The sequence below is a fragment of the Meles meles genome, chromosome X (genome assembly GCF_922984935.1).
Source record: "Meles meles chromosome X, mMelMel3.1 paternal haplotype, whole genome shotgun sequence".
Taxonomy (NCBI): Eukaryota; Metazoa; Chordata; class Mammalia; order Carnivora; family Mustelidae; genus Meles; species Meles meles.
The window spans coordinates 82,560,600-82,586,030 of record NC_060087.1 but is presented as its reverse complement, the minus strand read 5'-3'; the positions used below and the strand labels follow the sequence as shown (position 1 = coordinate 82,586,030).

The 25,431-nt window shown below is 39.7% G+C and overlaps 1 protein-coding gene across 2 annotated transcripts in view; it reads left to right on the top strand.

Moving 5' to 3' along the window:
• PCDH19 (protocadherin 19) overlaps window positions 1–25,431 on the top strand; it is a 136,101-nt gene that overhangs the window by 3,713 nt on the left and 106,957 nt on the right. For both annotated transcript variants that reach the window (XM_045994680.1, XM_045994679.1), the window contains exon 2: window positions 2,053–2,380. In XM_045994680.1, coding sequence (XP_045850636.1) covers window positions 2,053–2,380 — 328 coding nt within the window. The remainder of the gene's footprint in view (window positions 1–2,052; window positions 2,381–25,431) is intronic.

Sequence of the window (25,431 nt, the reverse complement as noted above, 5' to 3'; positions counted from 1 at the left end):
TTTGAAACCTGCGACTGCCAGTGGCGATTTTTATAGGATAAAAAATGGGGGGTCTGTAAAATTTTATTTATATGGAGATAATGATAGAGCAGACTCTTTAAGCCATTTCTGTAGTGTAAAGTAAATGTATAAGACCCTTTTCTTGATGAAAAAGAAATCATCTTGAAATAAAGATACTGAAAGCTTTGCCACTTCTTGGTGATATATGACTAGAAGTGAGAGCTCTTTCTGAGAGCTTGCCAGGGAAATCATTAAACAGGGAAGAGAGCATTTGAAATTAAAAAAGAAAAAAAGAAAAAAGAAAATCTCAATGCTCTCCAACTTCACTCACATGTGTATTTTGTAAAGAGCTCTGTTCCCCATGATGGTTTGGGATTAATGAAGTACAGTTTAATTAAATAATTGGTCAATACAGAAAGGGCTGCTCAGTGAATGCCTCAGCCAAGTAATTGGACAGGGCATTGCCAAACTTACCCATCATGGGTAACCAAAATCATTAAAACTTCCTATTGATTCTATAAACAGATTAGAGAAGAAAATAAACCCCCGTTCTGGGGTCTTTGGGATTTTATCTGCTCTTAAGCTCCAGTAGCATCATCTGCAAGTATGCCTGAACACAGCGAAAGGGTGAGGGGAATGTAACTGCTCAGCCCTAGGAACATCCCTGGGAAAGAGTAAGAATTTGCCTCGGGAAATATGCGATCTCCCTGTATGCTCAGACCTTTTAGAAAGCCTGTCTTTCCATGTATTAAACAAGAGGTTTTCTTTTCTCAGCCCCTCCTGAGCCTCTTCCTCAAGTGCATTCATTTATGAGACTTGTGAGGTGATCTACAATTGCTGCTGAATTCAGCTCCCTTTTTGTATTCAGACAATTAGCTTTGTTGAGCAGGAAGATAGAGTCTTTCCCTTGTAAAGATCAACCTGTATTATTTATTAACCCTATTGTTTTGCTGATTATTGCCCAGAAATTGAATTTTCAAACAATATGGTGAATCATTATGTGCAAAGGAATAAATGACTTTTAGAATCTAGCTACAATTCAACGTATTTCTTTTGACAAGTCTCTTAATGCTTAGTGTCTTCGGTGCACGTTGCTGGGTCTGTATCAGTGTTAATTAAATTGAGCTCTTTATGTTCCAGTTGCAGCACAGCTGCTTGTAGGTGCACCTGAATGGAGAAGGATGCTGAATGCACTAACCTTTAAATTCCTTTGCAGTAATTGTTTAACCATCACTTGTCTCCTCGGCTGTTTTATAAAAGGACAAAACAGCAAGTGTCCGCATTGCATCTTGGTTTCTCCCATTAGCAAGGAACAAGACAAAAAGGCAGAGGAGAAAGTGAGCCTAAGGGGAAAGAGGTAAAAAGCACTTCCCCTCATTCAAATGGGTTTGGCTCTCCACTTTCTCCAGGAGAGGAGGGGTAGGATGGGGAGTAGAAGGGAGCAGGGGTAGGGCAGGGGGAAGGAGGGTGTGGAGGAGAGCTGAGGGTACATCAAAGGATAGGGTTTGATCTCCTACCCCACTTCAAAAATGATCAGGTCAAAGAGGTATCTGACTGAGAGTGTTCGCTACATGGCAAATGCCTGGAGGAACTGGAAAGGAGATTATTTTTTAATTCCTTCTGTCTCCTCTTCTTTTAAATTAATACTTGCTTCTTATTTCACCCAGAGGTTCCTTTGGGTTCCGGGGGAGCTCCAGACTTGACCATTTTCATGCTTTCTCTCCCATAGGCTCATCTTTCCCTGTCCTCCCCACCCTTGCTAAGTAGCCACTGGCAATGAGAAATTGCACATCCAGAGTATAGAAACATTTGGGGGGGGGTGGAGGAATGAGAGGTTTGTATGTTTAAAATGAAAATTGTATGGCCCTTAGCTTGTTTTCGCATGTACAAAGCACAGGGAGAAACCTGATGATGTAATGCACCAGAATAAGAAGCTGAAGCAGAGAAGGGGTGCAACCCTCTAGGGTGCTTAATATTTATTAACCAATGCATGGTTTGGGAGAGCACTAGCTTTTCCCCCCCCTTTCTTTCTTTCTTTTTTTTGTCACATAGAATCGCCGAGTACTCCTATGGGCATCAAAAGAAATCAAGCAAGAAGAAAAAAATCAGTAAGAATGACATCCGTCTGGTACCCCGGGATGTGGAGGAGACAGATAAGATGAACGTTGTCAGTTGCTCCTCCCTGACCTCCTCCCTCCACTTTTTCGACTACCACCAGCAGACACTGCCCCTGGGCTGCCGCCGCTCAGAGAGCACTTTCCTGAATGTGGAGAACCAGAATACCCGCAATACCAATGCCAACCACATCTACCATCACTCTTTCAACAGCCAGGGCCCCCAGCAGCCAGACTTGATTATCAACGGTGTGCCTCTGCCTGAGGTGAGTGCAGCTAAGGGGTTCTAAGAGGTCCTCCCGGCTGGCTCTCTTTCCTGTGTTGCTCCCCCAGCCCTGCTTAGGCCTCTAGGCTGCAGAATTCCCCTGCAGGTGTGGGGAGGACTTCTTTGCCTAAGCCCATTTCTGTAGTCAAGGTTTGCCAGCAGGGTCTCTTGGGGCAAAGGATAGCCCAACATATTGGGTCTTTGTAGGGGTGGATGTTAAGGGTGGAGAGCTCAAGAGGTCTGTACCTTGGAAGTCTCTGTATGGCGTTCTGGCATAATATGAATTTGCTCCACCTGTTGCAAATGCGGTATGTTTGCCAGCCAGCGGTACCAGTGTTCCAGTTAAAGTGCTGAAAAGGAGTGTATCGACAAGCTGTGTTAAAGATGGGTGAACCCTAGAACGCTCAGGGGCCAATTCTCCAGTGCAAGAGTGATTCAGCTTCCTGAAGCCCCCTTTTGCTTTTTCTTTTTTCTTTGTCTTTTTTTTTTCTTTTTTTTCTTTCTTTTTTCTTTTTCTTATGTGCTTTCCCAAGAATATGGGTGGGCTGGGTAAAGGGATGCAAACAAAAAAATTTTAAAAACCATGTTGCCATTTCTTGGTAGTTCTTATGGTGATGTTTGACAAACAAGGAGGTGGAAACTGTCACTAATAACAAACATTTCAGAAATTAACTATGATCTGAGTTGGCTCTGTTTCCCCTTACCAGGTATGAAGGTTTTCAAATGGAAGCTTTTTTTTTTTTTTAACACTGTGTGGTCCAATGTTTGCTGGCTCTTGAACAATTTCAGGGTAGTAGGGTGATAACATGGATGATGGTGGGTGGGTGGGTGGAAGGCTATAAGTAACAGTTCTTAAGTTGGTTTCCTGTTTCCATGAATTGCTTAAGTTCCTCTTTGGTTGGAAATTTGATGCACTGGGAGGCATATGCCCTCTCCCAGGCCACTAATGAAAGGAATACTGTAGATTTGAAAGGCACTTCCACAGGTTTTGAAGCACGTGCCCAATCATTGTCTCCTTTGAGCCTTGCAATAGTTATCTTGATAGATTACCCTCCAGTAGATGAAACAGAGTCCAGAGATGGTAAGGGAGTTGTTCAGACTTACAGAGCAGGAGAGACATACAGAGAGTGGAGTGGGATAGGGAGGGAGAGGAAGAGGGAAGTGCAGAGGCAGAGAAAGAAAGAGAGGAGAGACTAGATCACAGGGCTCTATAACTTTCTGGCAAGTGCTGTTTCAATGCCACCTTCCTGCCTTGGAAATAATTCACCTGACTTACCTAGGCTATGATGCATATAAAATGGTCTCATAGTATTTGTATCAATTTCAGAGGGCAATTGAATCAATTGCTTTCCCTAGTTTCCTGAAAAATCATTTTCACCAGAAGTAATTGGACCAAACAACAGTGCTTTTAATGAGAAACTGATGATCTTCTGCCAGCAACAAAAGTACCAGTATTTTCAATCTATAAATCTATATATAAGGATTTGTTGAAAATCCAATATCATGCCACAGAGGCACTGTTACAATTATGGATATCAGTATATACTACTAGGAACTAGATCATAGACTTTTTAGAGGACTACTTGTGGACTACTAAGAGTTTAGCCACAGAAAGGAAGAGGTAGTGCTATGTGGTGGAATCAGGTAGACTATGATTTTGAATCTGGGGGACACCTCTTGGTATGGAATCCCTCTGAGTCTCTGTTTTCTCATCTACAAAATGGGCACATCTACCATGCAAGGTCAGTCCAAGGAATAGTATGGCATTTTGTAATGTAAAGGGTACAACACATACGTGTTCCCTGAATCATGGATCTCCTCACCAGACAATAATTGGAGAATCATTTATAATGGCCTGCACACCTGAGTGTGACCCCATAGACACTGTAACTAAAGAGGAATTTAAGTTGATTTTGTACAGGTAACACCTACAAAGTGGTGTGCTTGGAGTATTCATATTGGACGTTAAACAATGGGGGTAGAAGATGGCAACGTTGTAGGTTCAGGTGCTGACTGCTCTGGTTTTTGGAGATAGACAAAAGAATAATCATCTGAGGACGTGGTGATTATTTCTGTGATTAATTCAAGGCACTAGAGAAATGTGAGCCCCAGTGCTTATGAGATACTTACAGTGGGCAAGAGACATATGACTCTGTGTGTCTTTATGGTTTACCGAAGATCTTGGTGTTCTTTTTGATTCTACTATAGGCAGAATGAAATAAAATATTGCTTCAATTATTTAGAAAAGCCATTGAAAGTCTGAATTCTGATCTTCTCCCCAACTCACGAAGCCACAGGCTCTCCTTATTTAACAAAATCACAGAGATATGTAGTGTCTAGGGCTAGTCAAGGGCCAAGGCAATGTGTCCTAGACACAATGAGACCAAGTGTGTATTTCTTTTTTTTTTAATTTATTTATTTTTTTCAGCGTAACAGTATTCATTGTTTTTGCACAACACCCAGTGCCCCATGCAAAACGTGCCCTCCCTATTACCCCCAAGTGTGTATTTCTAATATGCAGTCCTGTAGAGTTCAACTGAGAAACCCATTTAGAAAGAGGAAGCCATTTTAACCTGCATCTGTCACAAAGTTATGCATGGGGAAAATGACACTTCTCTTTTTCTTTCCATATCAGAAGTCCCTGAATGAGGACTAGGTAGAATACTTAGGTACAGTGAAATCTACAGAAGAGCAAGAATGGTTGATTCATACCTTCAGCTAATATTTATTGAAGGTCTACTTTTTTTCTGCTCTAGGCTTTGGTGTTACAGAAATAAAAAAAGATCTTCTGTCATTCTAACAGGGGAGACAAGCAAACAAATAGGTGATTTGCAGTGTGGAATGATTTATGCTACTGTTGCATTCAATAGGATAATCTCCATTCCTAGGATAGTAATATCCTGATATATTTCCTTCCTTCTCTTTATATTTTACTATTAATTAATCCATCCAAGAAACCACCATTTATTAAGAAGTTATAACAGAGTGGTAAGTGCTATGATGTGACAAAAATGAGATTCTATGGAGACTTCTGTATTAAATCTTATGTTACTTACATTTTTCTTTACATTATTTCATCAAACCATTCTTTTATCTATTCATTAACCCCAATAGCATTTGTCGCACACTTAGAATGTGCTAGATACTGCACTACTTGCCCAGGATCCAAAAATAAAACACTTGATCCTTGACCCTAGGGAGTTTACAAGGAGGCAGACAAGTAAACAGGTCAATTCAATTCAGGATAACTTTTCTTTTCTGAGAATATCTTACATTATTAATCTCCAGATTGAGACCAAAGCACTGCACATTAGGATTCTCTGCTGGGCTACCTTGTGACAAACCCACTCCCTCCCTTATCTGCAGAGTCAGTTACAAGGTTTTACAGTGGCTCCCTAAAGGAGTGGGGAACTTCTTCCCTTGGAGCACTCCATCATACCTTATCACCATGGCATTAGATATCAGTAAGCATTATTAGAGAATCCAATGTGCTCAGCTGTGTGGCAGGTACCATGGGGATCCCAAATAAATATGAGATGCAGCAGCAGCCCACAGAGAGTTCCGTCTGGTTGGGGAGCTAAGATCACCCAATGATTTCCCTGCAAGTAATATAAGAGAGTTTCTAACCACATGTTACTTTGTAGACTTCCTAGTGCTCCCCTTCTGCTTCTTTCTTGGCAACCCTGCTATCATTTATATGTAGACTTAACTGTTGAGCTCCTAAGGTTTGGTGCTGCTTGCAAAAGTGTAGGTCTTTTCTGCATCAGTGTGCAAACCTAACCACATCTGAATATTGTTGGCCCTAGAAACTAAAGGGAATGTGATGTTCAATGCAGTTAAGTAGGTAAGGTAAAGGGAAAGGAGTCTAGGGAATTGGAACTCAGTCTTTAGTATCACAGAAACTGTTATGCCTAGAATAATGTATCATTATTTGCAGGTCTTTTGATGTTGGTCAGGAAATCGGCTATGTGGATTTTGTGGTTTTGTACACAGATTTGGAAAGGAAAAGTGGAGGATGTCTTTGCTGTTTACAGAAGACTTCTGTAGAATTAGTCAAGTCAGATATCTCTTAAATATTTTAAATTGAATGGTGAGATTTGCATTTCTTGGCATCTTGGTATATTTAGTCCATAGATTTAGTATATGCATGAGTGAATGTATGTGTGGTGGGAGGAGAGTGAAAAGAGGGGAAAAGAGATTGAAAAGGAAGGGGAATGGAGAAGAGAGAATAACAATAGGTTTTCCAGTTTGCTAAGATTTTCCTAAAAATATTCCAACATTTTTAGAGTCTCCTTATTATGGCAAATACTTTTTCTTCCAATCTTATGAAATGGAGGCATGCTTACTGGGCCCCCCCTGGATAATGGAAAGTGTTACTCTTTTGTACATCAGCATCTCTGCTTTACCCTTTTTGTCACCCAAGCTGTGATCATTGCTAGAAGAAGATGTAATTCATTTCTTCTACTGCTATTGGAGACGTGGGTGGGACCTCTTCCAGCTTTCACGAGAGGTCAAATGGCTTAGACACCCAGTCTCTTTGGTGAGGCATTTTAAAATTTTAGTTTTCTAATGTTGAATGATTCTGAGCTGATACTCTGAGGGGGTCATAGTGGGCAAAACTTCCCAAATTTTAGATTTAGATTTAGATTTTAGATTTAGGATTTAGATTTTGGTTTCAAACCCTATCTTGAGTTTTCTCTATTTTTCTACCTTTTGCTAGCAAACTGTGGCATCTTCAGTATGAGACATTCTAAGGCTGTGTGTGCTCTGCTATGGCACTGAGTGGTGGAAGAGTTTGCAGACTAGGAATGTATGTGGCAAACCAAACTGAATGCTTCCTATTATCTTCCAGGAAGTCCCTATGCATGTTATCTTAGTGCAAATAATGAAACATCAGTTAGGCTTTGAAGAAAAATAGGAAGAAAGAAACAGTTCAACATGCTTTGGTCCCTAAAACAGAGTTTTAAAGCTAGGGATTTGCAGGGATTTGAGTGAAACCGTGGGTTCAGGAAATAGGAAAACAGCCCCAAACCTATCAGATGTCAGTTTCAGAAATCACTAGGAAATTGATATGTATGATTAGGCTGGTTTGAATAGCAAGGAAATGATACCACCTCCAATGAAAACAAACCAACAAACAGTTCAGTGCGCGTTTTTAATTTATTTTTCTTTTACTTTTCTTGTTACGACAGCATTTTGGAACTACCTAAGTCTTATCCCTAAGAGTCAAAAGTAACCCTCAGGCAGCAGAAGGAAGCAATGGGAACAGTGCAACCCGCATCTTTTCAGGTGCATGCACTCCACTTTTCTCTAAAAATCAAAGGCTCCACTTCTACTAGGAGACATTCTAGGGCCACCCATTGCCTATGTTGTGTCTTATTGGGCCATTCACATCTAGCGGAGGCAGTGTGTTTCCCAGTGGAGATTGGGTTGCAAGATGTGTTCCAGAATAAACTGTTCCTCTGTCGTCTCCATGCAACTGCCGCAGAACTGAGTTAGTTTACATTAGTATTTGCTAATTTATTATTATCATTCCTTATTGGCAATTAACTGGTTACCTTAGAGATCACCTCTCTCCCCATACACCTTCACTAAAGTTGAGCTCAGCCAGAGTGCTTGCTAATGATCCTGAGATTTCTCTCCCTGGGGGACTGGAGGCAGGACATTTTCCATAGAGGGCTCTGAGGCTTTGGAATTCTTCTTGTTAGAGGATCACTTGTTTTGGGGTCCTGGTGGCCCTATCTGGTTTTTCTTTGATTGTCCATCAGACTTACAAGGTGGGAGGAGCTGCAGACCTCACCTTCCCTATCCTTGCCCTAGTCTTGGCTGTGGTTTTGGTATTTTGTGCCCAGAGGCCAAAGCTAGGGGTGTGGGGAATTGCTTGCTAGGAATTAGAGGGCTAAAAAAAGGATGAAGCCACCTCGTGGCAAAGCTGGAGTCTTTGAATTATGGCGCTGCAGAGGATCTGACGCAGCTGCTTGGAGTTTCAGATATTGACCCCTCTGCTTGTGTATCTCAGCTTTCAGGGCTTAGGGGAGACCAAGCTTGGCTGGATCGAGTGTCTCAGTTGTGGGTAAATGAAGCCATTTGTACAAGAGGCCTGTGTGTGAGAGGCAGGAGGCTGGCTCAGGAGCAGCCATTTTCTCCTACTGAGAGGAGGCTTAATTTCTTGATGTGTGACTGGCTGGCCTTTAATGTGAGCCTCATTTACTTCGAACAATTGAGCGGCTTGAAGTGAAAGTCCCAGAGGATCAGTTGTTTATAGAGGGAAATGCTCTTCAAGTTACATTTCCTTTTTGGCTGTTGTGTAGTTACGAGTGGTTTTTGTGTGGGCTGCGTGCTGAGGGTAACTCTGCTTCCAGTGGGTGTACCCAGGCTGCGAGCGCCTCCCTGTGTCATCCCAGGGAACGGTGTGGAAAGTACTGCAGCTTCCTGGAGCACAGCTCTGCCAGTGAACTGGGGCTCCCATGCAGACATCTCATTTGTTATATCATTCAGCATTTTGCTTAAAAAATATTGGCTGGGACCACACAGCTCCACAGCATCCCTGGAAAAGATGTGAGAAGAAACCAATATTTACACTCTATAATCATGAAAATGAAGTTACAGAGTGGACAGATGGCTCAACTAGGCACACAACATTTGGGGCCAAACCAGACTCCATTTTGCTTGATAGCAGTTCCTCTGGTGCAGCTTCAAAGTGCTTTCTATTCCAGAACTGAAAACCTGATTGGGTGACACAAGAGGACCTGTGGATATACCTTTGAAGGGTCATAGTGTTCCTGAAAAGCCTTGCTGCAAGTGAGTGTTTTGTAAATTAGACCCTGTATTAACCCCAGTGATGGCATTCCATACTTACCAAAACCCTGTGGTGGATTTGTTCTTAAAGAGCCCCACATAATGTGAATAAACAACTCCTTTGTTAAATCTGGATTTTTCACAGGTCTTGTTTTTCTTAAAGTGAGATTCCTCACATGGGCGAGATTTACAAAACCTTTGAAGGGCCAATTCATTATTCTCTTGAATTCTCACTGGTTGGCTTTCCTGGTTGAAGTTCACTTACTTAAAAAAATGTAATTATGTAATATTTAAAATACACGGAGCCCAGAGAAGACAGGTACATGTCACTTGGATTTAACAAATGCCACATTTCATATTTGTTCTAAAAAAAAAATTAACGGTTACAGCTACCCTCTTCCCATCCTCTTCATCTTCCCCTACTCTTTGTAAGTCTGTGGCTGGAAGCACTGAAGCCTATTGGGAATGTGTTTGGTGCTTTTTGTTTTAGCCTCCTGAGCTCACTTCTGAAAGACTTGGCTCTCACTTTGCTGCTCCAGGTTTTAAATGCTCCCCAAGTCAATAAGCGGTTCTCGGATTCAGTAGAGCCTGGGAATTACTTTGCAAAATGAAAGGGCTCTCTTCTACTTCCTTGAAATTCAGCTTTTGAGGAGGTAGAATATTACCTTTCAGAAAGAAAAAAAAATGAGAGTGAGAGTAAGACGGATGGACAGACAGACAGGTGTTGGGGTAGCTATCTTGAGTTTTGAGCAGACCGTTGGTGATCAAAGGAGGCGAGAAGCTTGATGGGAATTCTGCATTCTCCTTGAGCTCTGTGTTCATCGACGAGCACCAGGCCTTCTTCATGTCAGATGCTTAAGCACAGCCTTGATGTGTGTAGGCTTTGGATGCTCCATTAAATCTCTGAGTACCAGGGTGACCAGTTTTCAGCTTTTCCCACTGGGCCCCATCTGGCTGCTGTTCCGTGGCAAGCTGCTCTCCCTCACTGCCACCAGCACTGGCCTTGGTGGTCTCTGCTTTCTGGATTATTTTCATTTCTAAATCTGATTTCCAGAGCATGAAGGGCACCTCTTCTCAGATTGTGTAGTTTGCTCTTCTCAACAAAATGGATTCTCTGGGTAAGCTGGCAGGAAGATAAATTCAATCCAAAGGCCAGATTCCTCTCCCTTTAGAGGAGTGTGTGTGTGTGTGTGTGTGTGTGTGTGTGTGTGTGTGTGAGAGAGAGAGAGAGAGAGAGAGAGAGAATGATATGCTTCTCTCAGCTTCTTATTCTGCCGCTGTGGTGATGGAGCCTTTATGGGCTGGGCTGGCCTGATTATACACATGTCTATGAGCTTAGGTGCTCAGAGTCCTGCTCCCTACCCTTTGACACTCTGCTGGTTAACTTCTTGAGGAAAAGCTTCTAAGTCTAGTCTCAATAGGGTGTTATTCCCCCACATGTGAGACCAGGGCACCCCAATTTGATATAGCCCATGAACAGAGTTCCTGGGGACTATTTTTAATTGAGAGTTCTGAGTAGGAAGCAGCCAAATAATCATTGCTATGTGTGCAACCCAGCTTAATAAAACTTTGCAGGGAATTTCAGCACCTTGGAAATTGTTTTCTGAGGCTCAGTTCCTCTTTTTGTGCCTTTTGGACATAATTCTGTTTCAAACTGTCCTTTAACCCTTTAATTCACTTGGCTTTAGGAAATCCTATTTGGGCTGCTGATGCATCTAGGTATTTAGCTGTAAAACCATATCTTTTCTAGGTGAGATTATGAGCAAAGATCTGTCTACATTCAGGGGGATTGATTTAACCTTTAAGCAACTTTTTTTTTTTAACAGCTAAAGATGTCTATGATCTAGCATTCATATTTGAAACTTGATATGTTTGAGGGATGCAGGACTCTGAAAATGCAGGTCTGAGCAGAGGCATCTGGCTATAGGTAATGGTGAATGGCTTGTTGGAAGACTGTTTTCTTCCTCTTTGCTGCCAGGCACCGTGGCCTATGGTGAGGACACAGGCACAGAGCACTCCGAAGGTTGGCATTGACTCTGACCTTGCCATACCGGTCATTTCTTTAACTAGTGCATTTCCATTTGCTCAAGTATAGACTCTCAAGTGATAGGGTATTTTAATGGTAATGTTTGTTCCTTAATGCTTAGGGGAGAGAACACGATGGCATTAGCATTAAATAAAAGCTTTTCCATGGGACTTTGCCTGATCATAAATTGCAAGGCAATTTATGATAGTTATGGCTCTTTAGTAACAATCTCAAATGCCACATAAGAAACACCAATTTTCTGTATGGCTTCTGAACTTGCTACTGGGGTATATGTCCTTATGTCTCCAGGTCACACTTTTAATTTTGCCTCTACTGAGGAATTTATTTTCAAGTTGGAAAAATACAGGTGTCTTACTGTAGTAAAAAAAGTACAATAAGGAGAATGTATGAAATGGAAAAAAGTTAAACTGTCTTTGCACAAAGTAAACTTAAATTTTAACTGTCTTTGCACAAGCTATACTTTGTAGAGTGATTTGACTGGTCAAAACTTTATAAAACTAGTAAGCCATAATACCATGACACTGGGCATTGTTGGAATGGCATCAGGGGACTCAGTCTTTGCACTTCTGATCATCTGGAATCCTCAGGAAGAGATCATGGAAGGTGGAGAAGAACCCGTACCTGCCAAGGTTTGTGGCTGTGCACAGTGCCATATTTAGAGGTACTGGGAATCCAAGAATGTGTGACATTTACATTACCTTGCTCTCCTCACCCTCTGAGTCTAGCAAACTCCATCAGGACAATTATCTCTAATGTGTGAGCCACCCCAAGTCACTGTATTCCTAAAGATAACAATCGAGAACTGTAATTCTGGGATCAAGGGGGAGGTCACTAGCAAAACCAATGACACAGAATTTAAAACCTCGTAAATGAAGAGCTTTAGTTCATTGAAATCTATTATCACTAAGGAAACTGCTCCAAGACATTGAGAGTTCTGAATAATCCAAACAGATGCCAAACTATATCAGCCCTGGAACAATTACATGAGGAGATTGGATCACGTATCTCCAAGTTCTTTTGCAGCTCTGACTGTAATTTTGTGAATTTTATAGAATTGGTTTGAAGGGCTTCCTGTAGCTGAGTGCATTCAGGTTTGAGCCCATGCAATCACAACAGCTGCTCCGTAGGTGGTGTTGAGGTAAGGGACTGATCTATGACAGGTGATGAAATAGGTACCAGCCTTTAGCTTTTAAATGAGGGCAGCATATTCTGTGTCTAATGTAGGTTGTATGTAAAAACTCAGTAGCCTCAAAAACAACAACAACAACAACAACAACAACAACTCAGTAGCCTCCCCATTCAAATAGGTTTTCTTTTAAATGAGGGCAACATATTAAAATGTAGTCTAATGTAGGGTCTAATGGGTTTAGACCCATTAAAATGGGTCTAATGTAGTTTGTAGTCAAAACTCAGTAGCCTCCCCATTCAAATAGGTTTTCCTGTCCAATGTTAAGTTCTGTCATAAAGGTAGCAGTGAGTATACTAACCTTGCTTCAGGTGGTCGGTGTTTACTGTAGGTACGTGTAGCAGATACACCCTTCTTGCCTGGTAAACTAGACCTTTCAGAAGAACACACATTCACTTAAATATAAATTATGTTGATTATCTTGCTACCTAAAATTTCACAGAGCTGGAAGTCACCGAGATCTCCTTTTTAAGTTAGGCATTCTTGAGGACTGTTTTGTATATCATGATAAATTATCTAACCTTTCATACTGTAGAAGGCCAGCATTATGGAAATAAGCAGCTTTTTATTCCATTCTAAGGTCAATCTAACCAAATTATGTAACTTCTAATGCAATTGCTTGAAACTTCCACTTTGAAAGTTTTCTCATTTTAATACCTCACACGAGATAAATATTTTAGCTACTATTCATGCTTAACAATATATTTCACTGATCATCATTCTCTGGCATGAGGGGCAGTTAGTTCACCATGGCTTTGCTTGTTTTGCTGTTTGCTAAAGATAATCACCAACGAGCCAGAATTCAGTAAAAACATGCATTTTTGTTGTTGTTATTTTTAATTTCAGGCCATGGGAGGTTCACTGAGCCCTACAGAATCTATAGATGTAGGGCACAAGAGGGTTTTGCTTGTGAGCCAAAAGCGAGGTAGATTTTCTTTTAAAGTAGATTTGATTCCAGAATTATTAAACCATTAAACTCAATGCATGTTGGAACCTGGCGGATGGCATTGAGCAGGATTTGGGGCACTGTCTGTAACAAAGCAATCTATTTTTTGCAGGGAGTAAACTGCTATTTCAGGGGCAGGGGAGGTCAGCTGGGGAGCCTTTGGAAGGTGTTTTACTTTTGAGCCCCCTAAAGACTATTTTTCAGGGGCTCCTTGAAGGCAGGGACCAATGCTATACAATTCCTTTTGTATAGTATCAGGCATTTTTAAGTTTTGTTACTTAGGAGTTTCTATAGTGCTTGTTATGCCCTGACCTTGCAGGATGTTCATTTATTCTAGGTGAATCCTGCCCCTCTGGATATGATGACTTGCCCTCAGTCTTTAGTGAATGGACTTTCTGTTTAGTAGTTATGCTCTTTAAGAAAAATATTTTGGCTTGAAAACATTCACCCATTCATCCATCTACCAATTATTTGTAGATCATCCTTTACTGACCAGCTCCATGCTCAGCTCTGAGGGATAGAGAAAGTGTAAGGTACCAACTCTCATAGCTTATGTTATTACTGAGAAGACAAGATGAGAGGTTAAATACATTGGAAAAAAATGGGGAAAGTAAGGATTATTTACTAAATGGTGCTCTGTGATTATATTATTGGAAAAAATAGGTTTTTATTCCTCACTATATGGCAACGTAAATTCCACAGATTAAATAGTTAAAATTTTAAGATGAAAATGCAAATAATAAAACCAATTGAAAAAGACTTCAGACACATATAAGTAATGAAATGAACACAAAGAAAAAGACCAGCAGCTCTCTATGGTGAGTGTTGTGAAATGTGTAAGCCTGACGATTCACAGACTTATGCCTCTGGGACAAATAATACATTATAGGTTAATAAAAATATTTTAAAAATTTAGAAACGTCTGATAAGCTAAACTAAAAATAAACTCTAAGCTGGGGAAATATTTTAAATTTATATAGCAAATAACCTGTATTTATTAATTCTATAAGTATTTATGTAGTACTTAACTATGTGCTAGTCAGTATTCAAGGTGCTGGGGATATGAGAGTGAACAAAACAAAGTCCCTGTCTTTGTTATGCACACAGACAAACAAGAAACAGATAAATATATAATATGTTAGATGATGATATGGAGAAAAATAAAGAAGGTTAAAGTTATATGTTCTGCCAGGAATGAGAGCTCTCTGGAAAGGTCAGGGAAGACATCTTGGATAAGGGGACATTTAAGCAACGCCTTTAATATATAAAGAGCTCTTACAAATCAATAAATAAGACAAATACCACAATATAAAAATTATGCCAAAGACACAAATAAGTAATTCATAAAGAGGCTGTACAAATTACCAGTAGATAAAAAAAATTTCAATCTTAGTAACTTAACAATAACAATGGAATACCATTATTAACTTTGAACCACAAACATTATATGTACCTATTAAAAAGTCTAACCATATAGGAACATATAAAATAGAAGTTAAAGTCTCCACAACTCTCTCCTTATTAATATGTTACCTTAGGGGAACCACCGACAGCAATTTGATATGCAAGATGTCTTATTTTTACTTATAGAATTGGGAAAATTTTAAAAATATATTCAGCATTGGCAAGGGTATGGTTCTCATATATTGCTCCATGTAGTATAATTGATAGAACTGAAATTGACATAATCTTTCTTGGGGACAGTTTGTCAATACATGTTAAAATCCCTGAGATATCTACTTTCTTCTTCTGGAAGTTATCATAAGGAAATTATTTTAAATTTGCCTAGAAATTCATGTTCAGGGTGTTAAACTCAGTATAATTTATAGAACTGAAACATTAAAAATATGCTTAATATCATTAGTAGGTGAATGTCTAAATACGTTATGATATATACATTGCTAGAATATATGAAGACATTAAAATAACATTTTGAGGAATATTTAATGATACAAGAAAACGATCTTTATATAACATACGTTAATTGAAAAAAATCAACAAATGAAACTGTGTATAGATTGATTCCAATCATTTAAAAATACATATACATAGAAAAAAAATACTGGAAGGAAAATTACCAAAGCATTAATAGTTATCACAGGTTGCAGGAAATCAGGCAATTTTTACTTTTGAAATATACTTTTCTAATTTCCCCAATTTTCTATATTTAACATGCAGTATTTTTGAGATCAGAAAAGCAATTACTTAAGAGAGATAACTACTGTACTATACAGTAAATATTAAGGACCAAAAAGGTGGCACAAAATTATAAATTATTCTGAGGCAGGACATATCATTTATGTTCTTTATTTTCGTTTTCAATCAGATCACACCTTTAAAATTTTTCTTATTTTTCATTTTTTGGAGATCTCTGTCAGATGAAGTTTCACATTAAAAAATAACCCTTTTCTTTACAATTCATGTTTTAAATATGAGAAATAATATTATGAAAATGTTTTTTCCTTCTTCAATTTTCTTGCCCATATGTTAGATTTATCTCACCAGTGTTAGACATCTGGTTCACAAATTTCATTTTTAGAATGCGAGATTTTATAATAGTAACATTAAACTGCAATCTGTGCAGAGTTTTAATACTATGAAAATGATACAGGCTTTGTCTAAGGGTCGCTTTTACAAAATATATTTTTTCAGCGTCCTTTTTAGGACCAAATAGCCAGTTTGAGGGAGGACATTTTTAATATTTCTCAATATTTGATTTCATATTTGGGCTTCTTGAATCTGAGGCATATAATAGCCCCCAACAATTTGGAACAAAAAAGGGAGGGAGTTAATGAGTTGGCTGTCACTGAGATGCTCAAAATTTCAAATCCAGCCTTGGCTAAATGAGCTGGTTTTTTTTAATGCAAAATGGAATGAATTTCATCTTTTTTTTTTTCATTCTTTCTTTCTTTTTTTTTTTTTTTGCTTTTTAATGCTTTACTGAATTCGACCTTTTAAGAAAGACACATTTATTTGACTGACTCCTATTTAGTAGCCTAACTTTGTACAGCATAAATAAATTTTAAAAAGGCATCCTTTGAGACACCTCTTTAATTGATGGCTGTATAAACTTCTCATATAGTAAGTACTGCACTTAAATGCAAAATGTTTATTCAGTGGCCCATGTAGATACCAGAAATATTTAGATATTGTAAAGAAAATTCTTATTAAAAAACAAACAAACAGATGCTTCACCCCCCTGCATACCTAATAGAAGAAAATGTCATCTGTACAATGTCATCTTGATTGTAGGTGAAGTGATTGCCTGCTACAGGAAAACATCTGTGGCCTAATTCTGTAGTCTGTCTCTTGGATAAATAAAGAGAGACCATGGCCTTTGGTAGAATTGTATTTCTTATAGGTGTAATCATTTAACTAAATGAGTTTCAGTTCAAATTACATGTTTTTTGTGTTATAACATGGACGATTTGATAAAAATAAATATCTGCTTCTTTTGTGTGTTTGTGGGAGCACAGGAAGAAGGGACTAAAAATAAAAAGTAAGGGAAATGAAGGAAAACACCACTACCTTCTTCCCAACCTCTCTCCTTTCTATCTTAGTTCTTTAATGTAAAAGTCCTCATATAAAGAAATACTGAGGATGCTTAAAACTTGGTTATGAAGCAACTTAAGAAAAGATTCACATTGTCCCTTTGTATATAGCTTACAGGTGACATTGTTTGTATTTGGAAAGAATTTTCAGGAAATTAAAATATTTAATTGATTTTAAGCCAGAATTTGAAAGAAGTTAGTGTGATGAAGCAGAGTGTTCTGGCTAAAGAAAAATAAAATGTAATGCTATGCAAATTCATATCACCGCTTAAGTGAGTATAAAACTCCAGAAGGTGGTGAGGAGATTGAAAACAAGGAATTTTGTTTATTGAAAATCAATATTGGCAGTTGACAGTCAGTGGGGTTTGGTACTGGCTCTGAGGAAGGCCCCACTAAACACATGCTGCTGCATGGGATGTATGTGAAGGTCTGATTCTGAACTTGCTTATGGGCCCCAAACGGGCCTAAAGACCTTGGAGTTCTCCCCATCCTCCACTCTCCATGGCTGCTGTTGCTTAGGACCAGAGAACAGAATTGATGTTGTGGCTGAGATGTTCTTGTTTACTAGTGCCATTATGAGGGAGACTGAGCCACCTAGGGAGAGGCAGATACCCAAAAGCCCCCTGCAACAAATGATAATCTCAGTGGGTTGGCATGTTTGAAGACACATCTGTAAATGTCCTGACTGTGGGAATGTGGTATTGTATCTGACTTTTACTTTACAGTTATTAGGAAACCTGTTACTCTATGGGGCAAAAGTAAGTTGGGTCCTATTATCTTTTATTATTGCTTTTATTGGTTACTTATTATGAAATAAATTTGTTTCCATTGTGAAAAAAATGGAAAAGTGCAGAAATATTTGAAGAAGTTGGAAAATCATCCATAATTCTACTGCTCAGGGGCAACTACCATTAACTTCCTTGTATGTGACTGGCACGAAATAAATGCCCAATAAAAGTTATTGTATTAATTTAAAAAACATTCATATTTTTACTCTTTTTTTAAAATATTTTATTTGTTTATTTGGCAGAGATCACAAGTAGGCAGAGAGGCAGGCAGAGAGAGAGGGGGAAACAGGCTCTCTGCTGAGCAGAGTGCCCGATGCGGGGCTCGATCCCACTCCTGCTCTCTCTCACTATCTCTGTCTCTGTCTCTCTCTCAAATAAATAAAATCTTAAATAAGTAAATAAATAAGATGACTATAATATTTTAAAAAATGAATGTTTCACATATTGGTATGGAAGAATCTCTATTGTTAACTAAACAAAAGGAAGATTCAGAAAAATATGTAGGCATAGTATCGCTTGGGTGAGAAAGGGGATAAAAGAGAATATATGTTTTATTGTTTTATATATGCATGAAATTGTATGAAAAAATAAGCAGGAATGCATACCTGTTGGGAAAATGGCAAATGAGTGGATAGGGAACAAGAGTGAGAGAGAGAATTGTTAGTTCCATAGATGAAAATGGATTATCTAATTTTAGTTTAAACTTGTGTTTTTTGAAAAAAAAATCTCCTTTGTTGCAAAGACTTTTTTTTTCAGTGTGTTGTATGAATTTTAATTCAGTTTATGCTTATTTTTTTACTTAGAGTGTTTTGCAAGAAATCATTATACACAAAAATTTAAAAATTGTATGTATGTATATATACATATTTACCTATCTCACATTCTTTCCCACTCTTTATGAACTTTTTTATTATGTTTTTAATTCCTTAGGAATTTATTTTGGCATGTGATCAGAAATGACAATGTAAAAAATATTTTTCTACATTTATTGTTTATTTCTCTTCTTCACTGCTTTCTGATGCCGCTTCTTTTTGTTTTAGTTATTTATTTAGAAAGAGACAGAGAGAGAGCGAGCCCGCACACACATGCACGCACACATGTACATGTGGGAGGGGAGGGGCACAGGGAGAGGGGAGAGGAATCTCAAGCAAACTCCAAGCTGAGCCCGGAGCCAGACACGGGGCTTGGTCTAAAACCCTGAGAGTACAAGCAGGGGGGAGTGGCAGGGAAAGGGAGAAGCAGTCTCCCACTGAGCACAGAGACAAACCTGGGGCTTGATCCCAGGACCCTGGGATAATAACGTGAGCTGAGGGGCGCCTGGGTGGCTCAGTGGTTTAGGCCGCTGCCTTCGGCTCGGGTCATGATCTCAGGGTCCTGGGATCGAGTCCCGCATCGGGCTCTCTGCTCGGCGGGGAGCTTGCTTCTCCCTCACTCTCTGCCTGCCTCTCTGCCTGCTTGTGCGCTCTCTCTCTCATCAAATAAATAAATAAAATCTTTAAAATAAAATAAACTGAGCTGAAGGCAGATACTTAACCGACTGAGCTACCCAGGTGCCCGCTACTCCCCGTTTTTTTTTGTTTGTTTGTTTGTTTTAAAGATTTCATTTATTTATTTGACAAAGAGAGAGAAGTCACAAGTAGGCAGAGAGGCAGGCAGGGGGGTGGGGAAAGAGGCTCCCTGCCAAACAGAGAGCCCTATGTGGGCCTCCATCCCAGGACCCTGGGATCAAGACCTCAGCTGAAAGCAGAGGCTTAAACCATTGAGCCACCCAGGCGCCCTGTTTGTTTGGTTTTTAAGTAGGCTCCATGCCAATCGTGGAGTCCAATGTGGGGCTCGAACTCAGGACCCTGAGATCAAGGCCTTAGCTGAGATCAAGAATCAGATGTTTAACAGACTGAGCCGCCCAGGCTACCCCTCTGGTGCTTCTTAAAAACATAATATGTAAGTTTTTATATACACTAGGATATACTCTTTTTCTGAGTGACTCTTTAATTTTTTATTTAAATTCAATTTAATTAACATATAGTGTATTATTAGTTTTAGGGGTAGACTGTAGTGATTCATCAGTTGCATATAATACTCAGTGCTCATTTCGTTGAGGGTCCTCCTTAATGCCCATGGCCCAGTTACCCCATCCCCGCAGCCACCTTCCCTCCAGCAACCCTCAGTTTGTTCCCTAGAGTTAAGAGTCTCTATGGTTTTCTTCCCTCTCTTTTTATCTTATTTTATTTTTCCTTCCCTTCCCCTGTGCTCATCTGTTTTGCTTCTTAAATTCCACATAGGAGTAAAATCACATTTTGAGTAAAATCATGTTTGTCTTTCTCTGAGTGACTTATTTCTCTTAGCACAATACCCTCTAGTTCCATCCACATCGTTGCAAATGACAAGATGTCATTCTTTTTGATGGCTGAGCTGTTTATTTTTTCTTACTGATCTGTTTGTCTACTTTTGTACCACTATCACACTGATTAATCATTGATGGTATATAATCGATTTTAAAGGTGGTAGGGTTAGTTTCTCCTCATTCTTTGTCTTTTCACAACAAGGTTTTCTGTATTCTTTTAGATAAATTTTGGAATCATGTTAAGTTTTAAACACGTTGGGATTTTTTTTTTTTTTAAAGTAGGCTCCACACCCAGCACGGAGCCCAATGCAGGGCTTGAACTCACAACTCCGAGATCAAGACCTGAGTTGAGATCAAGAGTCAGATGCTTCACTGACTGAGCAACCCAAGCCCCACACCCCCCACAAATGTTGGGATTTTGACTGGAGATATGTCAAACTGATACATAAATTTAGGAAGGATTGACATGCATATAATATTTAGTCTTTTTATCTAGGAGCATGACATCTTTCCATTTAGTCCCGTTTCATTCTAATGTCTTCAGTAAATTTCTATAGTTCTCCTTACAGTTCTTGTTAACCTTATTTCCAGCTATTTCATGGTTTTGCTCTTACTTTGATTGGGCTCTTTTTTTCCATTACATTTTCTAACTGGATAATGCTGGTAGAATATGTAGGAGAGCTCTTAGCATTTGCAGCTATATTTTGAAAGTAGCTCTTCTTGTTTTCTTAGACATGGTTTTCACTTGCGTGGCTAGGCAAAAAAAAGGCAAGATGTGGACTTACACAACTGGGCATAGAAAAGACATCTGGTAAGAACTTAGATTCTGGATGCAGACTGTCTTTTAGAAATTTAAGTATACTAGTCTTTAGCCGAGTGACTGACTTTAGGGCAATTATTCTCTGTGCCCTAGCTTCCTCATTTAAAAATGAGAATAACAGGACCTACCTCATCGATGTTTGTAAAGATTCTATGTAAGTATTAAAGCGCCTGACACAAAATAAGCCATCAGTAGATATTAAGTAGTTTTTATTATTATCATCCCTTTGTGCCAAGGAAGACATAGAATTTGTACTCTCAATCCAGAAGGAGGCAATCAGATTCTTGTCTCCCTTAACAATATGCTATAGAGGGCAACTCAATCCAACTTTGAAATTAAGGAAAATTTCTATTTGCTTCTATTTAATTATTACACATAAATTCCATGCCAGCACACTTTTTTGCTTTTAGTTATCTGAAGTCCCTTTACATGACAGTGTTTGTTCTTTCTCATAGTGGTTCTTTCAAGGTTGCTCATTGTTCTTTTTTTTTTTTTTTAGATTTATTTTTTTGACAGATAGAGATTACAAGTAGGCAGAGAGGCAGACAGAGAGAGAGAGAGAGGAGTAAGCAGGCTCCCAGCCAAGCAGAGAGCCCGATGCGGGGCTCGATCCCAGGACCCTGGGATCATGACCTGAGCCGAAGGCAGAGGCTTTAACCCGCTGAGCCACCCAGGCGCCCCTCATTGTTCTTTACTATGATACTCATCAGTAGTTCGGTTATGAATTTGGAGGAGGTCCTACATGAATCAGAGTTAGTTAGATGTGCTGGCAGGGGAGCAAAAAGCCCTTCTCTGATGTTATCCCTTTGTGTTTTCTTTCTAGAGTCAGTGGTTATCAATTTAGGCCTTAATATGGCATTTTTCAACCTTTCTCTTTCGTGACTCTGTGCTGGGCATCTCCATTAGCTGGGAAGCTCTGGAGATGGCAATTTCATGGACCACTGGCTTAGGGTTGTGACCTGCACTTTAATAAATATTGCCCCAAGCCTTTCTTCTCCTGTGACCTGCTACTTCTGCAGACCTGGGCTTTGTTTCAGGGCCACTGCTTTTTCTCCTTTCTTTTGTGCAAGTGACTTACAGATGCATTTTAAATAGCCGATTCATGGTGAGGAACTTTGGAGCTCAGGTTCCCAGGACTATGCTCTGTTTCAGACATGCCTTCCTCCCACCCAGGAAACCAGTTCTTGGTGTCTCTTACCTAGAGGTATTTTACCCTCTTTTTTTTTTCTCTCTTCAATTTTGGGATGGAGTATAGTGGCCTAGGGCAAAGGCTCCAATTTCACTTTTGGCTCTTGGGGACCAATTTATACTATTAGGGGTTTTAGGGCACTGCCAGGAGGCCGGTGAGAGGCGATAAGGGAAAACAAAAACTTGATTCTCTATTATAATATTTAACTTGAATAAAATGTGTGAACCCCGGGCACCTGGGTGGCTCAGTGGGCTAAGCCTCTGCCTTCGGCTCAGGTCATGATCTCAGGGTTCTGGGATTGAGTCCCGCATCGGGCTCTCTGCTCATCAGGGAGCCTGTTCCCCCCCTCCTCTGCCTGTCTCTCTGCCTACTTGTGATCACTCTCTACCAAATAAATAAATAAAATCTTTAAAAATATTAAAAAAATGTGTGAACACTGGCAAATTGGTCTCACTGTAAGCGACTCGTTACTGCCAACAAAATAATAGGTAACTGAGTGCCACTATTTCCTAATCAGGTTTGTTTTTTTAAGGGACTAGATATTGTTCCCTGTAGAGTTAGCAGTTGAGTACCAATCACTCTGTGTTCATTTAAGTACAAGCTGATCCCCCCTCCTGCTTTTAGCTTATAAAGTTGTAATCCATGCACGTACAATTAAAAATGATACCCAAATGCAGCCCAGGGTTTCCTTTGAATTTGTAGCAGCTTTTGTGCTTTTGTGTGGAGGGAAGGTTGTTGCTCTGCTAGAAACCACAGACCCAGAGTAAACCTCAGCTGTGCTGTAGCTATTTTGGAAGACAAGTTTCTGGTTGCTTGTGTGTAATTGCCCATATTACATCATCCTAACCATTGTGAAATGTGCAAAATACGAAGCTTATTTAATGATTCATTTCAGGTGGACAGTTCCTTTGAAAGTAATTTCAGAAGGGTTCCCTGCATGAAACAGATTCCCTGCTTTATTCTTGCTTTCTTGTTCAAGTTTAGGGTAATTCAGTGATTGATAACAATGTAGCAGAGAGAAGTATATCATAATACATTGAGCCTCATAAGCTTGACAGTGTACTTAAAACCTTCCATGGGTTGTAGTTTCTCTTGGTGCAAGTGAGGAACAAGGGGAGAAAATTTCCCTCCACGTGAAATCAAATCAGCATTAAGCGCCAATGAAATTTAATTTCTCTGTCACTGAGCAGCAGAAAAAAAAAATCTATTTTCAATGACCACAAGAAGCTTGGCTGCATATCACTCACTGGTCTTAGCTGATCCCAGTTTGCCAGATTTTGCTGTCTTTTGTGAAGGTAGCTGTATGCCATTCAGAAGACTTCAAAAAAAAGTCTCTGTTGATGTATTGCATTAATCCATCTTAATTCCACTAAGCTAAGACGTTTTGGCATTTGCAGACTACGTAGTAGGTCATGTTTACTCACATATTAGTAGAAAGAGGAATTTTAAAATAACATTTATCTTTGGCCATGGACCTTATATATTGCCCACAGACTGCAGTTTGGTAAAAGGCCTTATAGATAATATTTCAAAGTGAAAAAAAAAGATTGTTTAGAATCTGAAAGGTCAAACATGGATCAAATAATTCTGGGCCCTTTTATTGCTGAATAATGGACTTTGTAAATACCATATGTGACTATTAGATCAAATGAAAATACATAGAGTTCAATATTAATTGGTTCAGTATCAGCTGGTGGCCTGCTTGCAGAATACAATGAAATTATGTTATCAATATAATGTTTTATCGACTCCTTGGTTTGCAAAATTAAATAAACATAGCATAAGCACTTGCTGTGTAAGTTGTAGCAGGGAACGGGGCTTTGATTTGGAATTTGAAAAGAGAATTAACGGTGATTGAAGCAGAAAGCAGGCTCTGACATAAGATTTTTGCCGGCATTTCTTGAAGTAACCATGTATATCTGGGTGTTCGGGAGGAATAAAAACCAAAGAACAGAGACTTTGGGGACTGTATTCCAAAATGCTTTCTTAAAGCTTCTGCCAATATTAGCAAATCCTTTTGTTGAATAGTTTAACTTGTTTTGGTATGGATATTCACTTATTTCATTATGTACTTTTTCTTTCCCGTGCCTTCTTGGTGTATTGCTCTAGATACAGGTTAAATAGTGGTGAGAAGGACTGACATAGTCCCTGCCTCCATGGAGTGGGGAGACAAAACCCCAATATAAAATTATAGTCTTGTGAAAGAAATGGTCATCTCATCATGCAAGGGACAAATGGGGAACTTAACTTGATCTAGTCTAGGGATTATGGAAGTCATATCTGAGTTGATACTTGGAGGGTGAGCATGACTTAGTGATGCAAAAAGCTGTGGGGTGGGTACTGGGTCAGAGCTGAGGAGTACCACGTGTGAAACCCTGCAGTGGGAAAGAACTTTAGTGGAGCCATGGGAGAGGACCAGTGGAATCAGAGCAAGTGGGCAAGTGGAAAAACCTTCCATGCTGGGGATGGTGAGGCATGGATCTGAAATTAAACCATTGATCTAATCTCAGGGAAATCTTCCTCCGTCCGCCAGGCGGTTTGATTCTGAGGGCTGAAGTCCTGAACCCAGCCATTGGTTAGAAAAGTGGAAGGGGCTGGGACAGGTAGGGGTAATAGTTCACAGAGTCTGCTGTGAATCCTGTGGGAAGCAAATTCGTTTCAGAAAAGCAGCCACGGAAAGAACTGATTTCAAAGGAAAGAAAGAAGCAGCCTGCAGCCAGCTTCAGACGGATGGTTTGTGGCTCAAGTCCATGATTGCATGCACACACGGGATACTGGTGGTAAGCAGAGGAGCTCCCTCAGAGGGTTTTTGTGGTGCAGGCCCAGTGTAACTAGTCACATTCACGGTGTGAAGTCAGTAGCTTCAAGGCGATGTTTATGATATTATCGTCTCTCTTGGCTGATTTTGGTAGAGAGGAAGACAAGGAGTTTTTCCTCTTCCCCATGCCTCTGAAGAAACATACAGCAGGCCCCACCGAAGAAAGGACTCATTCCTTCCCTATTTCCTGCTTCCAATCTCTGCTGCTTTTTCCCTTTTACCCTTTCTGCTCTATTTTCTTTTTCTGTGAAGTTCTGCCTGATAGTCACCGGAGGGCGCACAGATGCACCAAGATCCAGCCTTTATTCCTCTGGCCACAGAAATTTCATTGTCTTTCTCTTTTCATCCTCACATTCCTCAGAGACAGGGATGCATCTTGGCCTTTTCTCTTTGTAATATTTCTATCAAGGGCAACCATTCCCCACCGATTTTTAAAAGGTGGGCAAAAGCTACTGTCCAGATGAAAAAGAGAAATAGATTGTGTTCCTGAGATCTGGGAGGAAAGGGTGTATGTGTGTGTATGTGTGTGTGTGTGTGTGTGTGTGTGTGTGTGTGTGAGAGAGAG